General features: G+C 39.1%; 1 protein-coding gene across 2 annotated transcripts in view; it reads right to left on the bottom strand.

Moving 5' to 3' along the window:
* Positions 1 to 1811: 1811 nt before the first annotated feature.
* Positions 1812 to 21484, bottom strand: part of CIR1 (corepressor interacting with RBPJ, 1) — a 21482-nt gene continuing 1809 nt past the window's right edge. Inside the window, exons 4-10 of one of the 2 annotated variants that reach the window (XM_009867724.1) lie at positions 20570 to 20583; positions 20425 to 20480; positions 20007 to 20055; positions 19686 to 19803; positions 5868 to 5974; positions 4317 to 4402; positions 1812 to 2740 (exon numbers count right to left, since the gene is read on the bottom strand). In XM_009867724.1, coding sequence (XP_009866026.1) covers positions 2011 to 2740; positions 4317 to 4402; positions 5868 to 5974; positions 19686 to 19803; positions 20007 to 20055; positions 20425 to 20480; positions 20570 to 20583 — 1160 coding nt within the window. In that variant the 3' untranslated portion in view covers positions 1812 to 2010. The remainder of the gene's footprint in view (positions 2741 to 4316; positions 4403 to 5867; positions 5975 to 19685; positions 19804 to 20006; positions 20056 to 20424; positions 20481 to 20569; positions 20584 to 21484) is intronic. The other variant, XM_009867723.1, reaches the window with a different exon arrangement.

The following is a 21484-nucleotide window of genomic DNA, read 5'->3' as shown; positions in this document are numbered from 1 at the left end:
GAGCCCCGAGAGCAGCGCTAAGGGAGCCCGCAGAGCAGGCAGCCTCTCCCCAAGCTGCACCGACCTTGCCCAAGTCTGTCAGGGCTGCACCGACTGCAGGAAAGGTGTTGCAAGGACGCGCGTTTTGTTTCCAAGCCCTTCAACATGTAGTCTTAGGCATCCAAAATGTCTTTATTCTTCTGGTTGGATTTTCATTCACGATATCCATCTGTCACAACAAACCCACTTGCCTGTCTTTTCACATAGGGAAAGGCAAGATGTACATAGCAGGTGCTTCAGCTGCATGCAAACAAAACGCAGAGCCCATAAAAAACGCCCGCGGCTGTACATGTTGAGCTGTCCTTCCTTCTACAGGTGGAAGCCAGCTGCGCCGCGGTTGGCAAGACACTGGTGAACAGATCCTTGTGCCACACACACCCCAATCAGACAGGCCTGTAAGCTAGAAACCTTTCTTTGGAACAGAGGAACCTTCCAGTTCTTACTGATTATCCCTCATATCTTTCATGCTGCACTTTAAACGCAAGTGTTCTACCAGAATATGCCTTTTCCCTGATCACATGATTCTGTCCTTTCTTATATAGAAGGATAATAAATTCTTCACAAGAGGTATATTGCTCGTAGGGGTGTTTTGGCAGTTTCCCTTCCTGTTCTTTCTAAATTGGAGCTTCCACATGCACATTAATACAGGGCCTGACTCTTAGAGGGTTGTGCACACCCTTGAACTCCCAGCTGCTTCAGCAAGAATGCCTGGAGCAACCCAACGCCAACGCATTTAAAAGAAGGTGACATCCCTTAACGGTTCACCCTTTTGAACTCATTCACATGTGTTTATAAGTTAAGCCAGGTTGCTTCCACTCTATATTTTAATCCATTTTTAAAATATGGAAAACCCCCCCAGAATTCTGAATGACCATTTTAAGAAGCAGAAGTGGACTGGTAATAAGAGACAATCCCCATTTGCCCTGTGAGGGAGAAGAAGGCTGCTTGCCAGAGTACTGAGCGCAGCAACGTCTTTTCACCTGCCTACTAACCAATGTACTTCCATCTGCCACCCTGAAATGGCAGAGAAGCACTTCCTCTGCAACAAAAACCACGTGGCGTTCCCTTGTGCATTTGCACCGATTCAGAACTCTGGAGAAGGCAGCAATTCTTATTGTTTGTAAAGAATAAGGAATTTTATTATGGAAGTTCATCTTCATAACAATGTGTGCAGAAAACGACTGACAATTGTTAAAAGGCCCCCCCAGTTTGTTTAATGAGAACTGAAGGATGACTATTTACATTAACTTCCTATCACAAACAATGAAACACCTGAAGCAGTTGAGGCAGTAAATATTCTTTTCATGTCTTGAGAGATTATTGAACAATAACTTGACATTGTACTGACACATACCAACAGGGGTTCAAGATGTTTAGATAGCCTTGACCAAGTAGCACACGGCAGGAGGTCAAAAAATGTTGGCTACACACTTACGTGAACTATGTCTCTCTGTTGTTTTAACTCATGAAATTGATCTCTTACAGGGAACTTTAGGGAAAATGCTTCTGAAAGAGAAAAACAACCCCCCCTACAATACAATGTTTTGATATCTGAAACAGTGACTTTATCCAGAACTGCCTCAAATGATAGTTAGCATTTAGCATATCCCAAGGCTCTGTCCAAATTACTCTCTGCTTCCCCTCACAGTTGCATCTCAATGGAAATCATCACTGACAAAAAGAATATCACATACTGCTCTGAAATATTTTAAAAACCTTAAAATCAGGTCAATGAACTGCTACATGTATACAAGAGGTATTTGCCAACAAGTATATTTATACACTAAGAAAAATACCATAACATTTATACCTAATTTACAAATATCCAGAGTTAAAGAAATGATGCTGTTGGCTTTATGTAGGAAAAGCTAGTTACAGAGGTTGGGGAATGAACAGCAGTTTGTAATCGAGCCCTTGTCAAAGGTATTCATCACAAAACAGAGATGTTTTTGTTTGCCCCTGTCCCCTACACTATCTGTTTCTTTTCCTCTCTCTGCTTCTGCTTCGACTGCGTCTGCTCCTCTCCCTGTGTTCCACTTTACTGCACTTGTCCCCGTAGCTCTCTCTACATCTTTTCTTCTCTCTGTGCACATCTGTGCTGGGGCTCCTCGTTTCGTTTCTCCTGCGTCGCTCTTCGCCGGGGCTTTGACTTGGACTTTTTCGTATTTGCCTTTGCCTGGAACTGCTGTGACTTGTGCAAGGACTTCTCCTGCTCCGCTCATCCACGCTTTGGCTTCTACTATCCCTCTCCTTTCTTTCAGTCTCTCTCTTGATGGTGCTATGGTACCTGCCTTTGGACTGTCTTTCCCGCTCACAGGAGCTCCATTTGTTGTTCTCCGCAGAACTATCTTGCTTTAAAAGTCTATGCTTCTCCCTATCTTTGTCCTTGTTACCGTGACTACTGGAGAGATCTTCATAAACTTTTTCCTTCCTCGTCTTTGCCCTTCCTTCTGAATCGCTGCTGCTGCTGCTAGCCTCTGAAAACTTGTCTTTTTTTCTTTTCTTAGAATACATCTTCTTTTGTGCTGCTTTATCTCTGCTGTCAGTCTCGCTGTCGCTGCTGCTTACTGAAGTCTCGCTGGAGGATGAGGAAGAGGATCTCGCCTTATGCTTCTTGTGTTTACTTTTGCTTTTCTTCTTTTGCTGCTTTTTCTTCTTTCTGTCTTTCTTTTTCTTTTTCTTCTCCAGACGATCCAACTTCCTTTTATTTTCAAAACAGAAGAGTAGCACAATCAGACGTGTTAAGATAAGCTAAATTACAAAGTCATTGTCTTTTAAAGTTCACGACTTCTGAGGACCTATACAGTAAATACATTATTTTCCATAAAAACATGTTGAGTGCCTCTCCTCTTTCAGCAAGGTATTAACTTTAAAACTCTTAACCTGATGTTCACCAAAGTAAGAATTTTCCTGTAATCCACAGCTGCTCCCTCAAAGTAAGAGGAATAGGATTTATTAATTCTTTATTTATTTATTTATTTTTAAAAAGTAAGATGTATCAATTTTGGCCTTGTAACTAGGAATAAATACATTCAGCAGTGCTTTTCCCCACCTTGCCAGCCTGCTCTGGAGACTTTGGAAATTTACATTTCTAGCCATAAGTACACTATTCCATCATGCACACACATTCACTGCTATTTGACTGCTTTCACTTAGTTTTTATTTTTGTTTTCTGTGTTTATTCTTTTAAAAAAATTAGTGACTGAATAGTGAAACTACTTTCAGTGTGTTAAAAAAAAAATCCCTTTAGACTAGTAAAATCTAAAGGACCCAAATATTTACTGAACTTCAACTTTCAAAATTTCACATATTATAATTTCATTGTGTTGGGCCAGCAGAAGTTCAAATAAAATACTGTTTTAAATTACTCAGACGACATACACATTCCTTACTTCAGAGGAACATAAATTATGCCAAATCTTTTCAGAGAGTTATTTATTATATATGCAAAACCCATACGTATGTACCCGCTTAGCCATTCACCTTTCCCCCTTCCTCCCACTCCCCATATACAAAATATCTTTTAACCTAAAAGGCCATTTTAACTACTGATACCTGTATGGGATCTACCAGGCACTAGTTAATATTTTTAATTTTAAATATTTTCATGTTATTTCAAGATAATATTGCAAATTAACAGAGAAAAAAATAAAAAGGAGGTCACCTAAAATGTGAAATCAGTAGGACAGAAGCAAAGAATGAAAATTTCATTAACTTTGTATTAGAATTACAAATCTGGTAGTTTTGGGGAGCTCCCTCTGCTGGAGCAGTAAACTGTAAACCCTGACCCCAGGGCAGCGTGGAGTGAGGCCAACCTCGGCCCTGGGGTGCAACATCAGGTTCAGTTTAGCCACAAGATACTTGTTCCACAGTTCTTAACTAGAGCACAACAAACGTTGCCGAGTTGTAAACCAGTAAACAAGAACATAGGAATTTTAATCCTGGAAGAAGATACTGTAAACAACGCACCGCAAAATAGCAACTGACAGCATCTTCTGTGAGCCAATTACTATTATTTCAGCATCCCAGTTAAAATGGAAACAAGCCTCAGTACAAAGGCATCACAACTAGATTAGAACACCCAGACCAAAACAAAGCAACCGTATTAAAAACATGTGCTGTACGATGCCATTTGTGGTCAAGTGTATGCTAAACTCATCTGATTTTCCTCTGTGCTGATGGTGCTACATTCTTTCACGGCATACAAGAGTCACAGGACAATCACGCAGTCAGAACTACTGGCGAGGCAGATCTCCCCCGCTAGGTACCACGCTTACCTTAGAAGTTTCTGTTTTTGTTTGGTTGACAGTGATTTTAGAAATTCAACTTCTGGATCATCATCGCCTTCACTTGCGACAAATTCCTAGGAAAATGCAGTAAGATATTAAGTTCTTACATACAAAAATAATATCTTCATTCATACTGCTGTATTAAAAGTGATGGCTTTGCTTACCTTATTTCTGCGAAGCCACAAATTATTTGTGTTACTAAGTCAGCTTAAGATTCTTTGGAAAGAGGAGCAAATGTGCTACAAAGTGAAAAAAAGCCCCTACTTTCTGTCTCAGAGTTGAGTAGGTGTTATAATGTGGGGGTTACACAACAGAGGTTATCAGTAACATGAAAAATTTTTTTTGAAAGAAACATTTCTGAAATAGTTAATAAAAATGAGCCGATCTTGGAGCCCACATGATTCCCCAGGATAAGTCACTCCATTGTTCTCATGCTTGGATGAATAGGTAAGATGCTAGTCCTGCTCAAACCCAGAGTAATTTAAGCAAATTACTTTTCTGTCTCAGTTTAGTCATTAGGAAAATGGGTATTAACACATCTACCTCACTGTTGTGTTATTAGTCTTTAAATGTTCATAAAGTGTTCTAGCAATGCAAAATACTGCAATCATATAATCTGCATACAGTAGCGCAATCAGCAAAGCATAGCTACTTTGAAGACCCTGAATTCTTCAAATTATGTGCATCTGGTACGCTACAGATCTCCACTGTGATGGTTTTAATTTTAGCCACACTTAGGAGGGGAAAGAAGAAATAAAAGACTAAAAAGCCCTTCCAAAAGATCCCTACCACACCTAACGTAACCACACTGATAGAGCTGCAATTCGTTTAACAGTGCTCTCCATATGCTACATTTCTCTGGGGCACGTGGCTTTTTCAAACGCAAAGGTACACTCATCTGTAGAGACACAATGAATTGTTGATTTACTCATGATCTCAAGGGCTGAGGGCCATTGTTTCCTCTTTACTCGAGGTGTGGCTCCCCTGCCATACGAACAAAGGTTATTTCATGGTGGCTCGCTCAAGGAGAGCGTATGGACTTTTCACTTGACATTTTTACTAAAGCACCTCAGATAGAAATGTACCCTGTGCAGTCTAGGTAAAAATAACCAAATGTTTTCACTCCAATAAATAATAATTGTAACAACAGACAATCAAGTAAAAAAAAAAAAATCTTCAGATGTAGCATTCCTGGCAGTAACTATTTGTGCAGACTTCCCCAAACTTTGCCCAAAGGCTGGCACTGCGTCAGAAGCATGTGGCAAAATCCCTAACTGTCCCCTTTACAAAAAATTCAATTTCTAGTCACCTAGAGGAGGGATTTAATTTATTATATGTGCTTTTAAAAGAAGTAATTTATGATTCACCGTTCTGACTAAACCAAAGCCGGAAAACAGTAAGTTTTTGGATATTTTTCTACTGGTATAGCTGTTCAGCTTTCCTATGGATATGCATATTTGAAAACATTAAGTAGCAATTCACAAGCAATCACATTTAGATTTACAGACATTTTCAGCTTACTGGTAAAAAGATCATTACCTGTGATGGATCATTTACGGTCAAGTTTCTCCCCAGTACATTTTGTTTCAGTGCAAACCCACTGTTTCTCATCTCCGCTATTAGCTCCGAGGGGTGCATTGATGGCCCTGTTCACAAAAATCACAGTTTGAATGTATCATTTATATCTCTCTACCTTTTTTGGACTCCACAGTAGGAATTCAGTTGAAGCTTTGTTAAGTAAAATCACAGCTAAATCAACTCAATAATCTTCTGCTGAGCAAATAATCAGATATGATTTTCTAAAACAGCAGTCTGGAGATTCAGCATAGAAAATAATTGCATTTTTCTTTAAGTACAAGGGGATTCTCTTATGTAACTTTGTCAGGTTGAAAACAATATATTTAGGTAGGTCTAGTAATATATTTTTATTAAAGAAGCACAGGAAACCCAAAGAAAGCACATTAAATAAGACTTTTAGGTGCCTCCTCTCTGCTAAAACAATGGGAAAATGCACTTCTAATATCACTAAGAAGGTATTGTTCATAATGACACAAATTTTTGAACCTAAATGTAGAAAGTATCCCTTATTAAGAAACTCAGAATACATTCAGGGGAAAAAAAAACATGAAAAAATCATCTATGTCCTTACTTATTCCAGAGATCCCCAAATACATTGGATCTATTATCTCCACAAAAACCTCTTTTCTATCAGCTTAAAAACCGCACTATACATTATTTTAGAGTAGGCATTTGGGATTAGTACCAGGTTATCTTTCTTTGCAAACATCCAACAAAGAGCAAAATACTGGATGTATTTTGAATCATTTAGAGTTGAATGTATAATTTTTAAACCCTGTAACTCACTGTTGTGCTTTAACTGAATACCTGTGATCATCAAAACCTTGTGTACTTCTCTGATTGGGTATTTTTTTCTTCACCCTAAACACACACTCTTTTGTTAGGTCACTTTAAATACATTTCCTTACCAGTTCATCCACTAACCTTTAACTGTCAATGAATAAGCACTACTGTATGAGGAAAATATAAATTAGAATGTACAATAGAGCACAGAGCACATTACTATTTTACTTCTGTAAACTAACTGTAAATGGTAAGATTAACTGGTTTTATGAAACCTACTGATCCTGCTTTGTGGTTTTAAGAGTGTCTTAGCTGTGGAGACAGACAGAACTCAGTTATCTTTAACACAGAGAAGCATGGAAAGTAAACGAAGATTTTTACTATGGAAAACATATGGAAAGCAAACCAGCACTTCTTCAAAATTTTTCTTGGTTTTACTGTCTACTGCACTGCTTCCAGAAATAAACAGTCCTATATGTAAAGCAGCAAGGAAGAAGATAAAACTTTGAATGTAGTCTAAGGAGCCCTTGCACTACTGACTTTCTTTTCACAAGTTCCTTACCTTGCCCAGCAAAATAATTTTCTAATGAGATACCTTTTAGTCTTCCCTTGAGTTTACATTTCATTAAGTGGGAGGTTATTTCCCCCCTACGTTTTATTAAACGTGTTTTTTCTTTTTATGCGTTACAGTGTAACTGTAAGCTCACTGATAATTAATGAATGTATATAGGCTCCAGCGTCTATATTTTTGCTTATTTCACATTAAAGACCTCGCTCTGCTTGTCCAAATCTACTCTGGGCTGGAACAGAAACCGACATCAAACAGAAATGTAACAACAGAATTTAGTACCAGCTGATGTCTTGATTTGAAAAGGCCACATAAACCAGTCATAAAATTCACTCAAGTACTAAACCAAACCCAAGCCCTATATGACAAAGCTGAGTGGAGACAAAGAGTAGAGTCATGAAAGAAGATTTCACCGTATCAAACCAACCGAAACATTTGACAGAACTGAACTCTGGAATCCCTCTGTTACTCAAAGGCAGTCAGAATGCCTAACAAATTATGTGTTTTCATGTGTATTGGATACCTAATTATTCCCATTAGCATGATTAGATAAATACAGGAATACAACTTGTCCAAATCTATATAGCATATTTGAAAAAAAAAAAAAATAAAACCACCCCAAGCACTCCCAAGAGAAAAGCCCTAACTTTGTGGTTACAGGCAGAATCGAGACCAGAGAGGCCTTCAAAAGCGCAGTTCAGAATTTTCTAGAAACAAACTTTTCAGGCACTCTTTGGGCATAACACTGGAAAGATGTAAGCAAAATATTTTCTCCTTTTTTTATATAAAAAGCTTGTAATGAACGCACAATGCTATTGATTTTTGTGCATTTGTGCACGTCTGTGCTGTAACAGACGGAGCCATACAAGTGAACAAGAGGCCTGTCAGAGCTGCGCTCAAGTTGGGATCCAAGATGCAACCACAGGCAAACTTCAGAGCAAACTCCTGAGCTAGCTTCTAAATGCTTTTTTAGAGGTGAAATCAGCATTAGGTTTAAAAAAAAAAAAACAACAAATGAACACAGGTGAGCTCAGAAGAAAAGCAAGCCAGGCTAAAAATAAATTTATATGACTTTTGTTTTCTTGTTTATTAATGACATCAAGGAGACATTCATAGCTCCATCTACAATATTTCGGTTGCAACACGGTACTACCGTGACAAGGACAGTCAACAAATCGCTGTTACTCCTGTTTTATGGATGTATTCAAGCTACATCAAATGCACTTACAAAAGCTGGAGAGTGGTTTAGGGAATAAATTATTCTGGTTTGGGTCTCCTTTCATTGTGGTGAGGAAATTAATTTAGGCTCAGCCTTGTGAAGCAATGCAAGTACTTCCACAAAGCTTTATTATACACATTATTTTTACTGCAATTAATAGGAAATGCGATTCAGAAAATAAACCAACCCATAAACGATCGTAGAGTCAAAACGCAGTCCTACTTCACAGCCCTTCTGCTTGCAGACCACCACTAGGCAGGACACAAGCACACTGTCTGATTACAGAGGACTCTTGTGCAGTGTGTGACCTTTGCAGTTTCGAGAGGACAACATAAGCAAACCTACTCATGCTCTTTTTTCTGAACACGCCGATGCCACTGAACTTCTGCTGCCTTAAGACATTATATTTGACAATGGCTGTACACAATGGCTGTATTACAATTAGTACCTGCTTCCTGCAACACAACAAAAAGTATAGAGAAAATTTGTATTCTCCTAATTAAACTCCCTTCCTTGGAATTAAATGCTTGGTAACTTTCTTTTCCCACTCATGCCTCAAGAGACTTCTTTCGACTTATACTTTAATGATTTTGATAAGCAGATGTGGTTTTCTTTGAAATGTCAGTGACAGTTTGAGGTCTTCCAGGATTTCTGAGCACAACTATTTTACATGACAGCCTCGAGGCTTGTAACACACTTCTTTTGGGGCTGCTTCTTCAGAGTCTTAAGAAGATGTAGCTGCCTAAATGTGCGAACAATCACATTCCCATTGCCACACTGAAAATTCACACCTCGGGAGTGTCCTACAGATGGTAAGGCTGAGCTGAGAGTCTCCTGGTTGGCTAAAACCTTGAGAACTGATGTTACCCAAGTATTCTCGAACAGGATCCATCAACTTGCAAAAAATCTCTCCTACATTAGGCACAGAAAAATACCCTGTGTACTACAAATCTGATGTCCTCATACCTGCACTCCTCATGGACTGGTAAGACTGTGAAGAAGCTGCCTGTGTGACCTCATGCCGGTGAAAACACCTAGAGATGCCACTACACCATGCGTTGACAGAAGGCTCGATACAGGAATCCTGTAAAAATACCTGATTGCTACAACTTCTGACAACTAGTCTCTCAGCATTCTTCCATCAGTAAACTAAAAATAAGTTCCAAGTTACAATGTTTCATCACCTGTTTCTTATTCTTTCTGAAACAAGTCAAATACAGTACCTTGCTATTTTTAAATATGACTGTCAGGCTATTTTCTGGAATTTACATTTTGATAGGGAAAAAAAAAAGAAAAGAAGAAAACCTTTAAAACTTTTCCAGATGACACTTGTTTAAAACTACAACATTTATCTGCTTTAAAATTAATTCACAGTCTCAGAAAAGATTTTTACCATATAGTGGAATTAATTGCATGCTGATATCATACTTATTTTTATGCATTAAGACAACTGTCAACTTGTTAAGTTTTCTAGAGGTACTTAAAATTATATTAAGGGCTGGCACCAAAGAAGCTCCATAATTAAAGACCCACCAAAGGATTTTTAAAATATTTTTTTGTGGTCTGTATAATTCAAGAGATGGTGTTGTCAAGCAAATAGGCTACAGTTTCTTCTTGCTTCTTACTTCCCAAAGAAGTTCTTGCTGCATTAATTCTGTTATCTTCTGCGATACTATTTAAGGAAAAAATCCAGATAGCTCAGTTGGCTCAAAGAGATGGGGCACAAAATACAGAAACCCAAACCACTCAGTTAAGTGTGAAAATAAGGATTTTAGTCTTCACAAAGTGCAACCTGAGAGCAACCCTAGCTTGATAGCTGCTGGTGCATCTTTTTAATATTTGTACAATTAAATCCACAGAAGAGCTGTAAATAGAATTTTTCTGAAGCCTGTATGAGCATCGATTAAACTGGATTGCAGAAGGATATCAAACTAGGGTTTCTACAACATATTGTATATTTGCTTTTTTTTGTAACAAAGAGCACTCCAAATTCTTATCACTTAACAGAATCTGTTCTGCTTCTATTAAACAACTGGGCAGGGGGAATTAATTCCAGATTTCAATTACTTAAATGCCTGGCTTATAGCAAGCCGCATTACTACCCCCACTCCCATCCAAGAAGCAAGAGAAACCTACAGCTGCAATTAATTTTCCTGTTTGTCTGTACTTCTGAAGCTAAAGTAACACGCTGCTGTTGCCAGAACGTCTCCTGTAAGAGGCGCGGGCAGAGGAACTCCCCTTCAGAGAACAAGGCTCGCGGGAACACACCATCTCGCAGGCCTCCATTAAAATGTCTAAAGCACATTTTCCAAATCATAGAATATTAGAGAACAGTACGCTGGATCCTCTTTTCATAACAACTGTGATTAAATACCACTTTTTCTGCAACAGCTTCAGTGGCACTAAGGACAGACCACAATGTTATGACTGCCAGTATCACAAAAAATAGCACTTTTACTTTTATCTACTCATGATGCATAGTCTTGACAGCACCTGCTCAATTTATTGATGAAAGCTTTCGCTGCTCTCACCAGTGCAGATGAGCAAACTCAATTACTTTTTGCAATCAATTAAATTTTAAATGGATTTTTGTTGCGGGATACATATGGAAAGCAAAGAGATAGGAAGCAGGAGTAGCGTAACCACTATTCCCACCTGTGGCAGACGAAACTACAGCAACCAGTTGTACTTAAGTAGTTATGTATTGTTACAAAACATAATACACTGCTCCATAAAAACTTACTGAAAAAGGCAGTAGATTCTTCATGGTGTCATTTGAATTCCAACTTTTCTACCTCCATTGTAACTAAGGTTTATTTTGTGCATCATCAAAACAGAATTTAGACTCGGGCTTTTCTAGACCTTCCTCCTCCTGAGAATGTATTCTGGTGTGGGACATCTCTTAGTTTAGAGACGTGACAATTTTAATCTAAAAATACCACCATCATCATCATACCATCAGACTTCTCCTGACTTAGAAATACAGAGATAATTTACATGAACATAAATATAAATAAAGCACACTTGTGCATCTGCTATCAATTCTCCATTATACGTCACACACAGCATACTCCACTCTGCCATGCTTAAAAATTAATTTATGAATCAAGGACAAGATACTTTCAAGGCTTATCCTTTATTACTACATAATTTTTCTGAATAAAGTAAGCCTAAAGCATGTTTTCTTTGTTCTTTCTTTCTTCTATGCATCTTGGACTACATGAGGCTGCAATACTTTCAAATTGAAATCTCATTTCTGACGTAACAGTGACAGTAAAGCCAGGTTCTACTGTGGAAAAAAAATATTTATGTATGCAAAGAGCTCTTTCACATTAACTAGGTTTTAGAAAACCATTCTGCTGCCGAGTTTTAGTTTAGTACACAATCACACGAAGGATGAACATACTCTGAATTCAGAATGCTGCCTTCTCTGTAGCAGTCATACCAGGCTTTTTAGGTTTTGCTTTAAGAGAGTACTGCCCTTGCACTTTTTTGCACTTAAAAGGCATCTCCAGCGGTTGTTTCCTATCTGCCCCATGGCTTCTGGAGATGGCCAGTGCCGGTGCGCTGCCTGGAGCCCAGCCCAGCCGGCGGGACACTTACCCGATCCAGGCCCTCGTCCTGGAAGACGCCCATCTCCAGGCGATTCTGGGCTACCTGCAGGGTCTGCATTTTACCCACCAGTGTGCTGTGCAGCAGCGGCACCAAGGGCACGCAGAGGTCGTGGTCGGCCTCCTCGGCTGGCGAGGGCAGCTGGCTGAGGCCACGCTTCAGGTGGCAGGTGCCGGCTCGCAGCCGCCCAACTCCAGCGCCTGCATAAACTTGTGGAACCAGCCGCACTCGCGGGCCCTCGCTCCACGGCAGCTCCCCAGGCCCCTCCACATCACCACCTCCTCCCTCTCGCCTGCGCTCAGCGAGGGCAGCCGGTCCAGCACTGGCTGCACCCGGATGACCTGCTTCAGCCTCACCTCACCTCAAAATTAGCATGGACAGCTTTGTGAAGACATCCATATACTTTTTTTGCGCTTTGTTTTCACATGGCTTAAAAAGAAATCAAATAAAAGTGGAAAAGAATTACAGGCTGAGCTTAATCACACGGTATCATCTGTTAACTTCTACTGCGGTTGTGACAGAGACAAGAGTAGACACTTATTTATCCAAAGGCCAAAGCACTGTTATCAAAATTATGTGATCACAATCCCGATCATGAAGAACTTGGCACATTTATGCTCCCTCAGCTAGTTCAGAATTGATCATTTTTTACTGATAATTTTTTCATCTATTGCAGAGATGACTGCGTTCAGAGCATATTTACACTTCAAAGCAACTGCTGCAGTAGGCATTGAGAGGAATCAGTGAATAAAAAAAAAAAACACTCTGGCTTTTAATTAGCTCTTCTTCAGAGGGTCTGCAGTTTAACTGAATTTAACAGTTCAGCACAGAATTTCAGTATAATTTGCCATGCTTTTGACAAAGGGTATTTCAGAGAAACTTGAGTTTCCTTTTCACTTTTTTCGAGTGGTAACCATTTACCTTTATCAAACTGCCATAGGAATCCATATTTCTTGCTTAAATGCCTAGCGCAAGACTTCTTAAAGAAACCTGTATTTTATGCATTCGTGCCAAATATAGAGTTCTGAAACCTAAATGGGAGATTATTCTAAAATGTGACAGTTCTTAAACCATGTGAAGATTTAGTTAAGGTTCCTACTGTTCACAATCAAAGGTCTCAGCTGCAGATCATAAAGGAAGGTTTCATACACTCTGTTTCTACAGATGACTATTTATACAAATATTCACAGCATATTCAAATACCTTTTCTTTGTTGTTATGGATTCAAGAGAACACTTAAATAAATTCCTGCATTCCTGATATAATGCAGATTTTTATCTGTGAGGAAGCAACAAAGTACTATATTTGCCACTGGAAAAAATGCAGTGAGATATACCTGCAACATATTTTGTGCTGTCTCCGTATGACTGGTAATTTCGATGGTTACTACAGAACGGAATTTGATCCAAAAGCTAAAGATCAGTTAAAAATATTAAGTGATAGACTGATGTAAACCACAGCCACAACTGGTTTAAGGGGTGCTCAGGCGGTGAAAAGAGGACACAAACTCCAGGAGGTGATACTGAATCTTCAGAAGGCTTCACTGGCGTAGACATGCCTAGAATTTCCACATCTCCATAGATCCTGAGATGCTAGACACATACACATGTTGCTCCACTCCATTTCCACCGTTATCTGCCCAAATTCTCTACAACATACTGATCACTTTACAGTCCTCTCTTTTGGGTAATTTCACTGGACGGATCACGCATGGAGCCAGTTGGCTGTAAAACTTTCCAGGGAGTCCATAGCAGAGAAGGACACCCAGTGCTCTCCAGGCTTCAGTTTCACAGTCCAAGAGCAAAAGAGCCTTTTTTCATCTTACCATCTCACTACTTCTAATTATCCCATTTGACACCCTAGCCCTACACTTTGTAAGACAGTAATATCTTATTTTCCTAAGATTCCTAGCAGATTATACGTTCTAAAAACATATGGTAAATGTTGTGAGCTTGCAAGCTTCCACAGCTTTTTGGCAATTACCTCCCAACCCTCCTGAGCAAGACAGATTGCTTGCAGGAAAAAAAAAACAAACCAAAAAGCAAAAAAAAGTCTGCCCTAACTCACCAAGTTTGCTGACGACACCAAGCTGTGTGGGGCAGCTCACACCCTGGAGGGTAGGGATGTCATCCAGAGGGATCTGGACAGGCTGGAGAGGTGGGCCTCATGAAGTTCAACAAGACTAAGTGCAAGGTCCTCCATCTGGGTCAGGGCAATCCCAAGCACCACTATAGGCTGGGCAGTGATTGGCTTGAGAGCAGCCCTGAAGAAAAGGACTTGGAGGTGCTGGTGGATGAGAAGCTCAACATGAGCCATCAGTGTGCACTGGCAGCCCAGAAAGCCCATCGTATCCTGGGCTGCATCAAGAGGTGTGTGGCCAGCAGGTCGAGGGAGGTGATTCTCCACCTCTACTCTACTGTCGCGAGACCCCACCTGGAGCGCTGCGTCCAGTTCTGGAGCCCACAGCACAAGAAAGATATGGACGTGCTGGAGCGTGTCCAGAGAAGGGCAACGAGGATGACCAGAGGGCTCGAGCTGTCTCCTGTGAAGACAGGCTGAGAGAGTTGGGGTTGTTCAGTCTGCAGAAAAGGCATCTCCGAGGAGACCTTATTGTGGCCTTCCAGTATCTCAAGGGGGCTACAAGAAAGCTGGTGAGAGTTTTTTTAGGATGTTGGGTAGTGATAGGGCTAGAGGGAATGGATTAAATCTAGCGGTTCAGACTGGACGTTAGGAAGAAGTTCTTCACCATGAGGGTGGTGAGATACTGGCACAAGTTGCCCAGAGAGGTGGTGGACGCCCCATCCCTGGAAGTTTTTAAGGCCAGGCTGGATGGGGCTCTGGGCAGCCTGATCTAGTCGGGGATGTTCCTGCCCACAGCGGGGTTTGGAACTAGATGATCTTTAAGGTCCCTTCCAACCCTGACAATTCCATGATTCTATGATTAACTTTACCTAACCAAGAAAGTTGCAGGCAATTTTGAAGCAAAGTAACAGTATTACTTCAAAACATTTTGCTCAGAAAACCTACTGGACTCTGCTCTGACAAAACTCAACAGATGCTGCTGGCTAATAGTAAAAAAAAAAAAAAGGTTGCAAATATAGGTCAAGTTTTAGATGCAGTGACCTGTTGGGTTTTTTTGTTTTTTTTTTCTGGTAAATATTACATAGTTTATACATGCATATATACACAGTGGTACATAAAGTCAGAACCACAACTGATATTTTAGTCTTGTCTGAACTTTGAAAGTTAGGATTTTATCAGTAGAAAACACTGTAAAACAGTTTAGCCCAAAGAAGCATTTTGATTGCCTAATTTAGCTTTGTAAAGGAGAAGCAAATCTTATAAGTTGGTCTCTGTAAGCCTCACAGCTGGAACATTCTAACACTACTTTGCAGTTTCCAGTGATCAAAGTAAGTTACTTTATATCTAAAACTAAGAATTTCATAATGGAAATAATGCAGCACCAGGGGGTGCAGTTATCATGAAATAATTACACTCCTGGGAGATTACAGACAAGGCTGTACCCCAGGGGTGTGATTATCCCATGATAGCCACATCCACTGAAATTGCCTTATTGCAAAAATAATCTCTATTCACTGGTGAGATATTATTCAATAGGCGCTTTTTTAATGGTAAGATTATTATTTTTTTTTCTTGCATGAATTACCAGCCAGATTAGTAAAATGGTCCCAGAAGCAAAATAACCAAGCCACCATGCCTCAGTTAAGGTACTGATCGGAATTCTTTTTGTTTGCTAGAGTGCTGCAGTGTATGTCAGATCTGGAAAGACAGCAGCCTCGTCTCACAGAACGTGGTTATGTGCCACAGACAAGCTCTTGTCCTACAACATTTCCACCGGAGTAAACCCAAGTCCATGCTTGGTCTTTGCACACAAGACATTAAACACTGAATCCAAAACAGCAATTGCCAATCGGTTTACGTGGAGGAAGATTACAATGCAGTCCTCACGTAAGACTCAAAAGACAAGTATCCTTCTGCCGAAATAAGAGCTTATAGAATTTATGGGCAAGAAAAAGCCTATATTGGTGGTTATTTTATGATGTGAAAAAATATGTACGTAGGCCATCAACACCTCTTCTGCTTCCTCACTGAGAAACACACCAAGAATTTCAGATAATAATTTCCTCTGAGGCTGAAAAAATAGCATGAGTCCAAACAAGACATTTTGGTTTGCTGGCTTTCTGAAGTAGGAAAAAATTAGAACAGAATACAAACGGAACTTGTACTAAGTGGTCTTGAATTTGGGTTCTGCATTACTTAACCTTTTTTTTCATTCAAATAAGGAGTTATATCCTACTGCAACTCACAGATTTGGGCATTTAAAAAAACCCACAAAAACCAAAACCAAAACCAAATCACATAATCCCTGTGGCTTTTATTAAACTCAGTTCACCATTCAGCTAAGACTTTTGAAGGCCCAGTATTTTGGAGGAAGAAAGGGAAGGCTCAGGAATGTCTGCTCTTGCTGTTTTTAATTCAATAACTTGGTTATCCCAATAAAACAGTTTTTTTTACCCTCATTTACTGTCAAAAGCTTTTGGTTTTGACCAGGAAGAAAGATTAAAACGTCCCTCCAATTAGGTAAGTGTCAATCCTTTATACACGCATAAAGATTTGCTAGCGATACTGTAGCTACCACTGCTTGCATTGCCTTTGGATGGGACAGAGGCGACTTTCCTCACAGCAGCTGCATGGGGCTACATTTTGGGTCTGTGACCAAAACAGCATTGACAACCCAGGGATGTTTTAGTTATTGCTGAGCCTTTCTTGCACACGGTAGAGGACACAAGGTGGGGTGAGTGTGAGGCTGGGTGGGAAGCAATTCAGGGGCTTTTGGGGTTTTTTTAGTGTTTTTTTTTTTCTTTTTAAAGTTAATCATCAGTTCATGAAACACAGAAAGGTTTCATTACAAGATGATATCATAAAAAGTCTCTGTCCCTTACAAAACGGTATCTTCTGCAATTCTAGATAATTTAAATAAGAACTGCAAGGCAACGAACATTTTTGCAGTACTATAAAATAACCAGAAAATTATTAGGAATTTAGTTTAGAGACATAAAAGCAGCTTAGAAGCGTGTGCAATTACTGACAGAAGCAGGAAGAAACAGAGCCTGAGGAGTTGTGCTGTACAGAAGAACAGAAGGTTCTTCGAGGTGGTTACCCAAGCAGCACTAGGGCTAGTAGCAAAGCATTACGTAGAAGTAGTAAGAGGAAACACAGAGCAACAAAGAGAAACAGCCAAGACAAGATGATGTTGTCGGGGGTTGCTGATGAGATCATGATAGAATTTTTCTTTTTAATGTTGCAGTGTCGTGTTAGGAAATTGGAAAACGTGGTTACACCCTCAGTGTAGGTTAATTTTACAGAGCTAACTGCAGAGTTGCAGTACTGTAACAACTCCATAGAACTCCCAGCAATGCAAAGATAATTACTTACTCTCATCCCAGATAACACAGGATTGGGCTTTTTCGAAATGTGTGACGTGAGTTTTAAAATGCCACGTGGATGAATTCTGAGTCTTAGAAGAACCAGTAAATTCAGTAACTTGTGTTCTCCCTTAACTGTAGTGCTTCATTTACATACATGGAATTCCTAGAAGCTGTCAAAGGAGCGTAATTTAGCTTGTTATTAAATCTGTTGAAGTTTTAGAAAAGTTGATGAAAGGATTCTATTCCTGAGGTTAGAAAAAGCAGACCACCTTTTATATGATGATCTAATTAACGATATTACCACTTCCTATAGGCCTTGTATCTGCCATTAAATTGAGAACTTAAAATTGTTTTAAACTTTACCTACAGTGTTTTTACATAATTTCCCTGAAAGAAAGGAAGAAAAAGCAGCAGTATCATTACAGCTGACTATTCACATCCAAGAACAGTGTCTTACAAATTATATATACAAACCCTGATCCGTCACCTACCCCTACTCCCTAGGATCCTTCCCCAGCCTATTAAAAAAAAAATAAAAATCTATGCTTAGCATAGAGTACCAAGTTCCAGAATTCAAAACGAGAGGGCATTGGCACAGTCTGAGAACATCTAAGTAGTTTTATAGCACTTTACCTCATGCAAAATTCACCATATCTGTTACATCTCTCTTTAGGCTTAGAAAGACGGTTTGGAAAGCTACCCAGAGAACATCTCCCCAACTAGGAAACCCCCACAGCAGTCAGAGGTTGCCTACACACGGACAGTTAGTTCAGTTCAGTTTAAAACAAGCAGTTGGTCTTACATTGACACTGCAAAGTGTCCATATTACACTGTCATGAATAATGAGGAGTCCGTTTCCACGTACGAGTGGCTTCCACCTTCCCAGCCAAACACTCCTAAAATTTACCCAGGCCATTTGAACCAGGGAGGAGGGGAGGGAGGGAGGGAGCTCTGCAACGCAGAAGCATATCTGACACGTTAGAGCTCCACAGTATAATTTTACCACCACCAAACGCTCTAAGCACAACTCAGGTAAGAATGAGGCAAGAAAACGATTCATTGTTATAACCTGCTGAATAGAAAGGCCGAGAATGCCAACTGTGGGACGGCCAATACAATGGTACAATCATCAGACAGCGCCCAAAAGCAGAGGAGCATAAAAGCACTATTTAAGTCTTCCAGGCCTCATACCAAAGAAATGACCTATCTAGGTGACTTAAGCCTGAAAAGCAAGATTGATGGTAGGCTACATATGTAATAAAACTAAGAGCTACTACACAAAAGAGATAACCTGAGGAAATACAGAAGAAAACCAGATGTTATGAAGCGTGCAACTGTGAAGGCATCCTTGCAAAACTGAATATGCAATACTGCACATGACCTTAAAGCACATTACAGTGAGGCTGAAGACTTGCACGTTACCAGGTGTTTCTTTGAAGATTCTTAAAATTGTGGCACATTAAATTGTTACAAACTTGGGTCAACTGACAGAACACAAAGGGCTCTAGTCAGAAAAATTATTCGAGTATTTATACCAACTTCTTTAAGCCTCATCTAATACCAAACACTGTGTGGCTTCAAGTAACAGGAAAGCGAACAGAGGAAAAAACTGTAGTTCAGGAAGTAACAAGAAGCCGGCTGAAAGGAAACCAGGCATTTGGAAATCTGTGTTTCAATCCCTTGTTCACTTATACAAGCACAACTGTGCATGTAAAAAACGCAAACACCTTTTTTTCCAAGCAATTAACAAAGATATCCTGATATATTCCAGTTTTTCCAATCAGTTTGCTGGAATCTGAACTGGGACAGCCTTTGACAACCCACTACATTAGCATTTTTTTTGGTGACACAAATATTGTCATTCTGATACAAACAATCTCATTGTGGCTTCTCAATTTCTGCCACAGACAGAATCAAAGCAAGTCATTACGGAATCTTTTTTTAAATGTGCTTAGAACCTAATTAGAACATTAGGTCTTTTGAAATAATTAACTTGAAATTGTGGATCCTACAGTCGGAATAAAGCAGCATTTCTCCCCATTTCATCAGTTCTTTAAAATACGATAATTTTAAACCTTCAAAAATTAAACATGATGATTTCCCCCAAAATTTCTAACTAGCACCTTTAAAAGACATTCACAGCCTACCTGAGCCATCAGTGGAGACCGAACTCGCGTTAATTCCAGAAAGGCCAAATAAGGGGCACTCTCGATCAGTGTTTACATGACCCCACTTGTGGCATTTAATACATCTCACATTCCGCACCTAAAAGGAAAAAAAAGACATAATTTCGTTAACAATGCAGCTTAACATTTACAGAAATGTTTATGTTGCTAGGCATAAGAGAAGCTTTTAAACTCACTGAGAAAGAGATGGTAAAATTAAGAGAGTCCATGTGAATGTTCTGCAGTTAGATAATATTTGAAATATACCCAAGACATCCACAGAGTGAAATTTATGTAACTTGCCTGGATACCAAACGGCTGATCTCTGATATTCATATCATCCTTAGCATATCTGTTACACAAAAGAAAACAAATACTCAATTCATTATTTTTCAATTTTCATTATTTCGTCATATACAAAGCCACCTTCTATGGTTAACTGTGTATCCATTTCTGAGATATACCTCTGGTAAACATGAGTTTTAACATATTTTAAAGTACAGATGTAAAATTCAAACAAAAACGGAGCTGATCAAGATAAAAATTACAGGTTTTACTTATTAAATGCCAGGGCATGACAGGATTATACAAGTGACCTGACCTGCTCAAACATAAAACAGAAGGAAAAAAAAAAAAAAGAATAAAAGGAGGGAGGGAGGGGAAAGGATACAAAAGGTAAGAAAGAAGAAAAAAAAAAGTGGATAAAATCCAGACATCTTACTTTTCTCTAGGGGCGACTTTTTGCCATTCAAATTTGTATTCAGTTTCTCCTTCTTGCTATAAAACAAAATCAAGGTAAGTTTGAAAGTTTTTAAAAAAATACAATTTAAGTGGGAAGAAAACAAAGAAATGATGTAATGAAATACCTCTTTAGTTTCCTCTTTGAATTTTCAGAAATCATGGAAAGAAAAGAAATGACACATTAATTATACACGTAAAATGCAGCTGGTGTCTAAGCTATAGTCTATACTAATACAATCATGCAAACCCTCGGAAAGTAACTGTATTTAAATAAATTGCACTATAAAGAATCACCTTCTAGTATATGGTTACATGTGCTGTACCCACACAGTTAAATATACTGTACTAATACTGTACCTGTAAAAGCAGGTACTATAATGATTTGATACAGAAATACTACAACTGTCAAAGTTCTTTTTTTGTGCAAAAGTAGCAACAATACTTAATTTTAAAATCTTAAAATCAATGTTTTAGCAAAAAACCCCATTAGTTTAAAATTGTGATGGTTTAAGCTTAAAGGATTATTTTAAGAGTTTTAAGAGTTAAATAATTGCAAAATTTACTTCATAAGAATAAGCAAAAGAAAGAATTTCAAAGAGTTTTCATGCAAATGGAAGAGATGCATTTTAAAGGGAACATGCTTTTTCTTAAAGGAAATAAATTTTCTTATATCTGCACTTACATTCAGCTTTCGCTGAAATTGACTGATACGAGTATCCATCAGGTACTTTGTAATTTCCATTTAAGATTGTACTAAATAGTCAGTCAGACTCACCAGAGTCAGGTCAGCGAGCACTTTTGACTACAGAATCTATTTAATAAAACTTCCTCTGATTAACTTCTTGCTTTGATATTTCCTATGCTTGACATGCATCAAGCTGAATTACACGCAGAACTTTTAAGCAGAAGTGATCCTGCTATTTCTAAAAAGTAGAGTAGGTCAAAATACAGGTTTGTGTTGCCTGAGTTACTGCCTTGCTAAGGTCCAGTCCTCCTCATCCCATGGCTTTACAATTGGCTAAAGAAACACCTTTCACCAA

Source organism: Apaloderma vittatum, unplaced genomic scaffold (assembly GCF_000703405.1).
Source record: "Apaloderma vittatum isolate BGI_N311 unplaced genomic scaffold, ASM70340v1 scaffold39724, whole genome shotgun sequence".
In the NCBI taxonomy this organism is placed as follows: domain Eukaryota; kingdom Metazoa; phylum Chordata; class Aves; order Trogoniformes; family Trogonidae; genus Apaloderma; species Apaloderma vittatum.
This window is presented reverse-complemented; position numbering and strand designations above follow the sequence as displayed.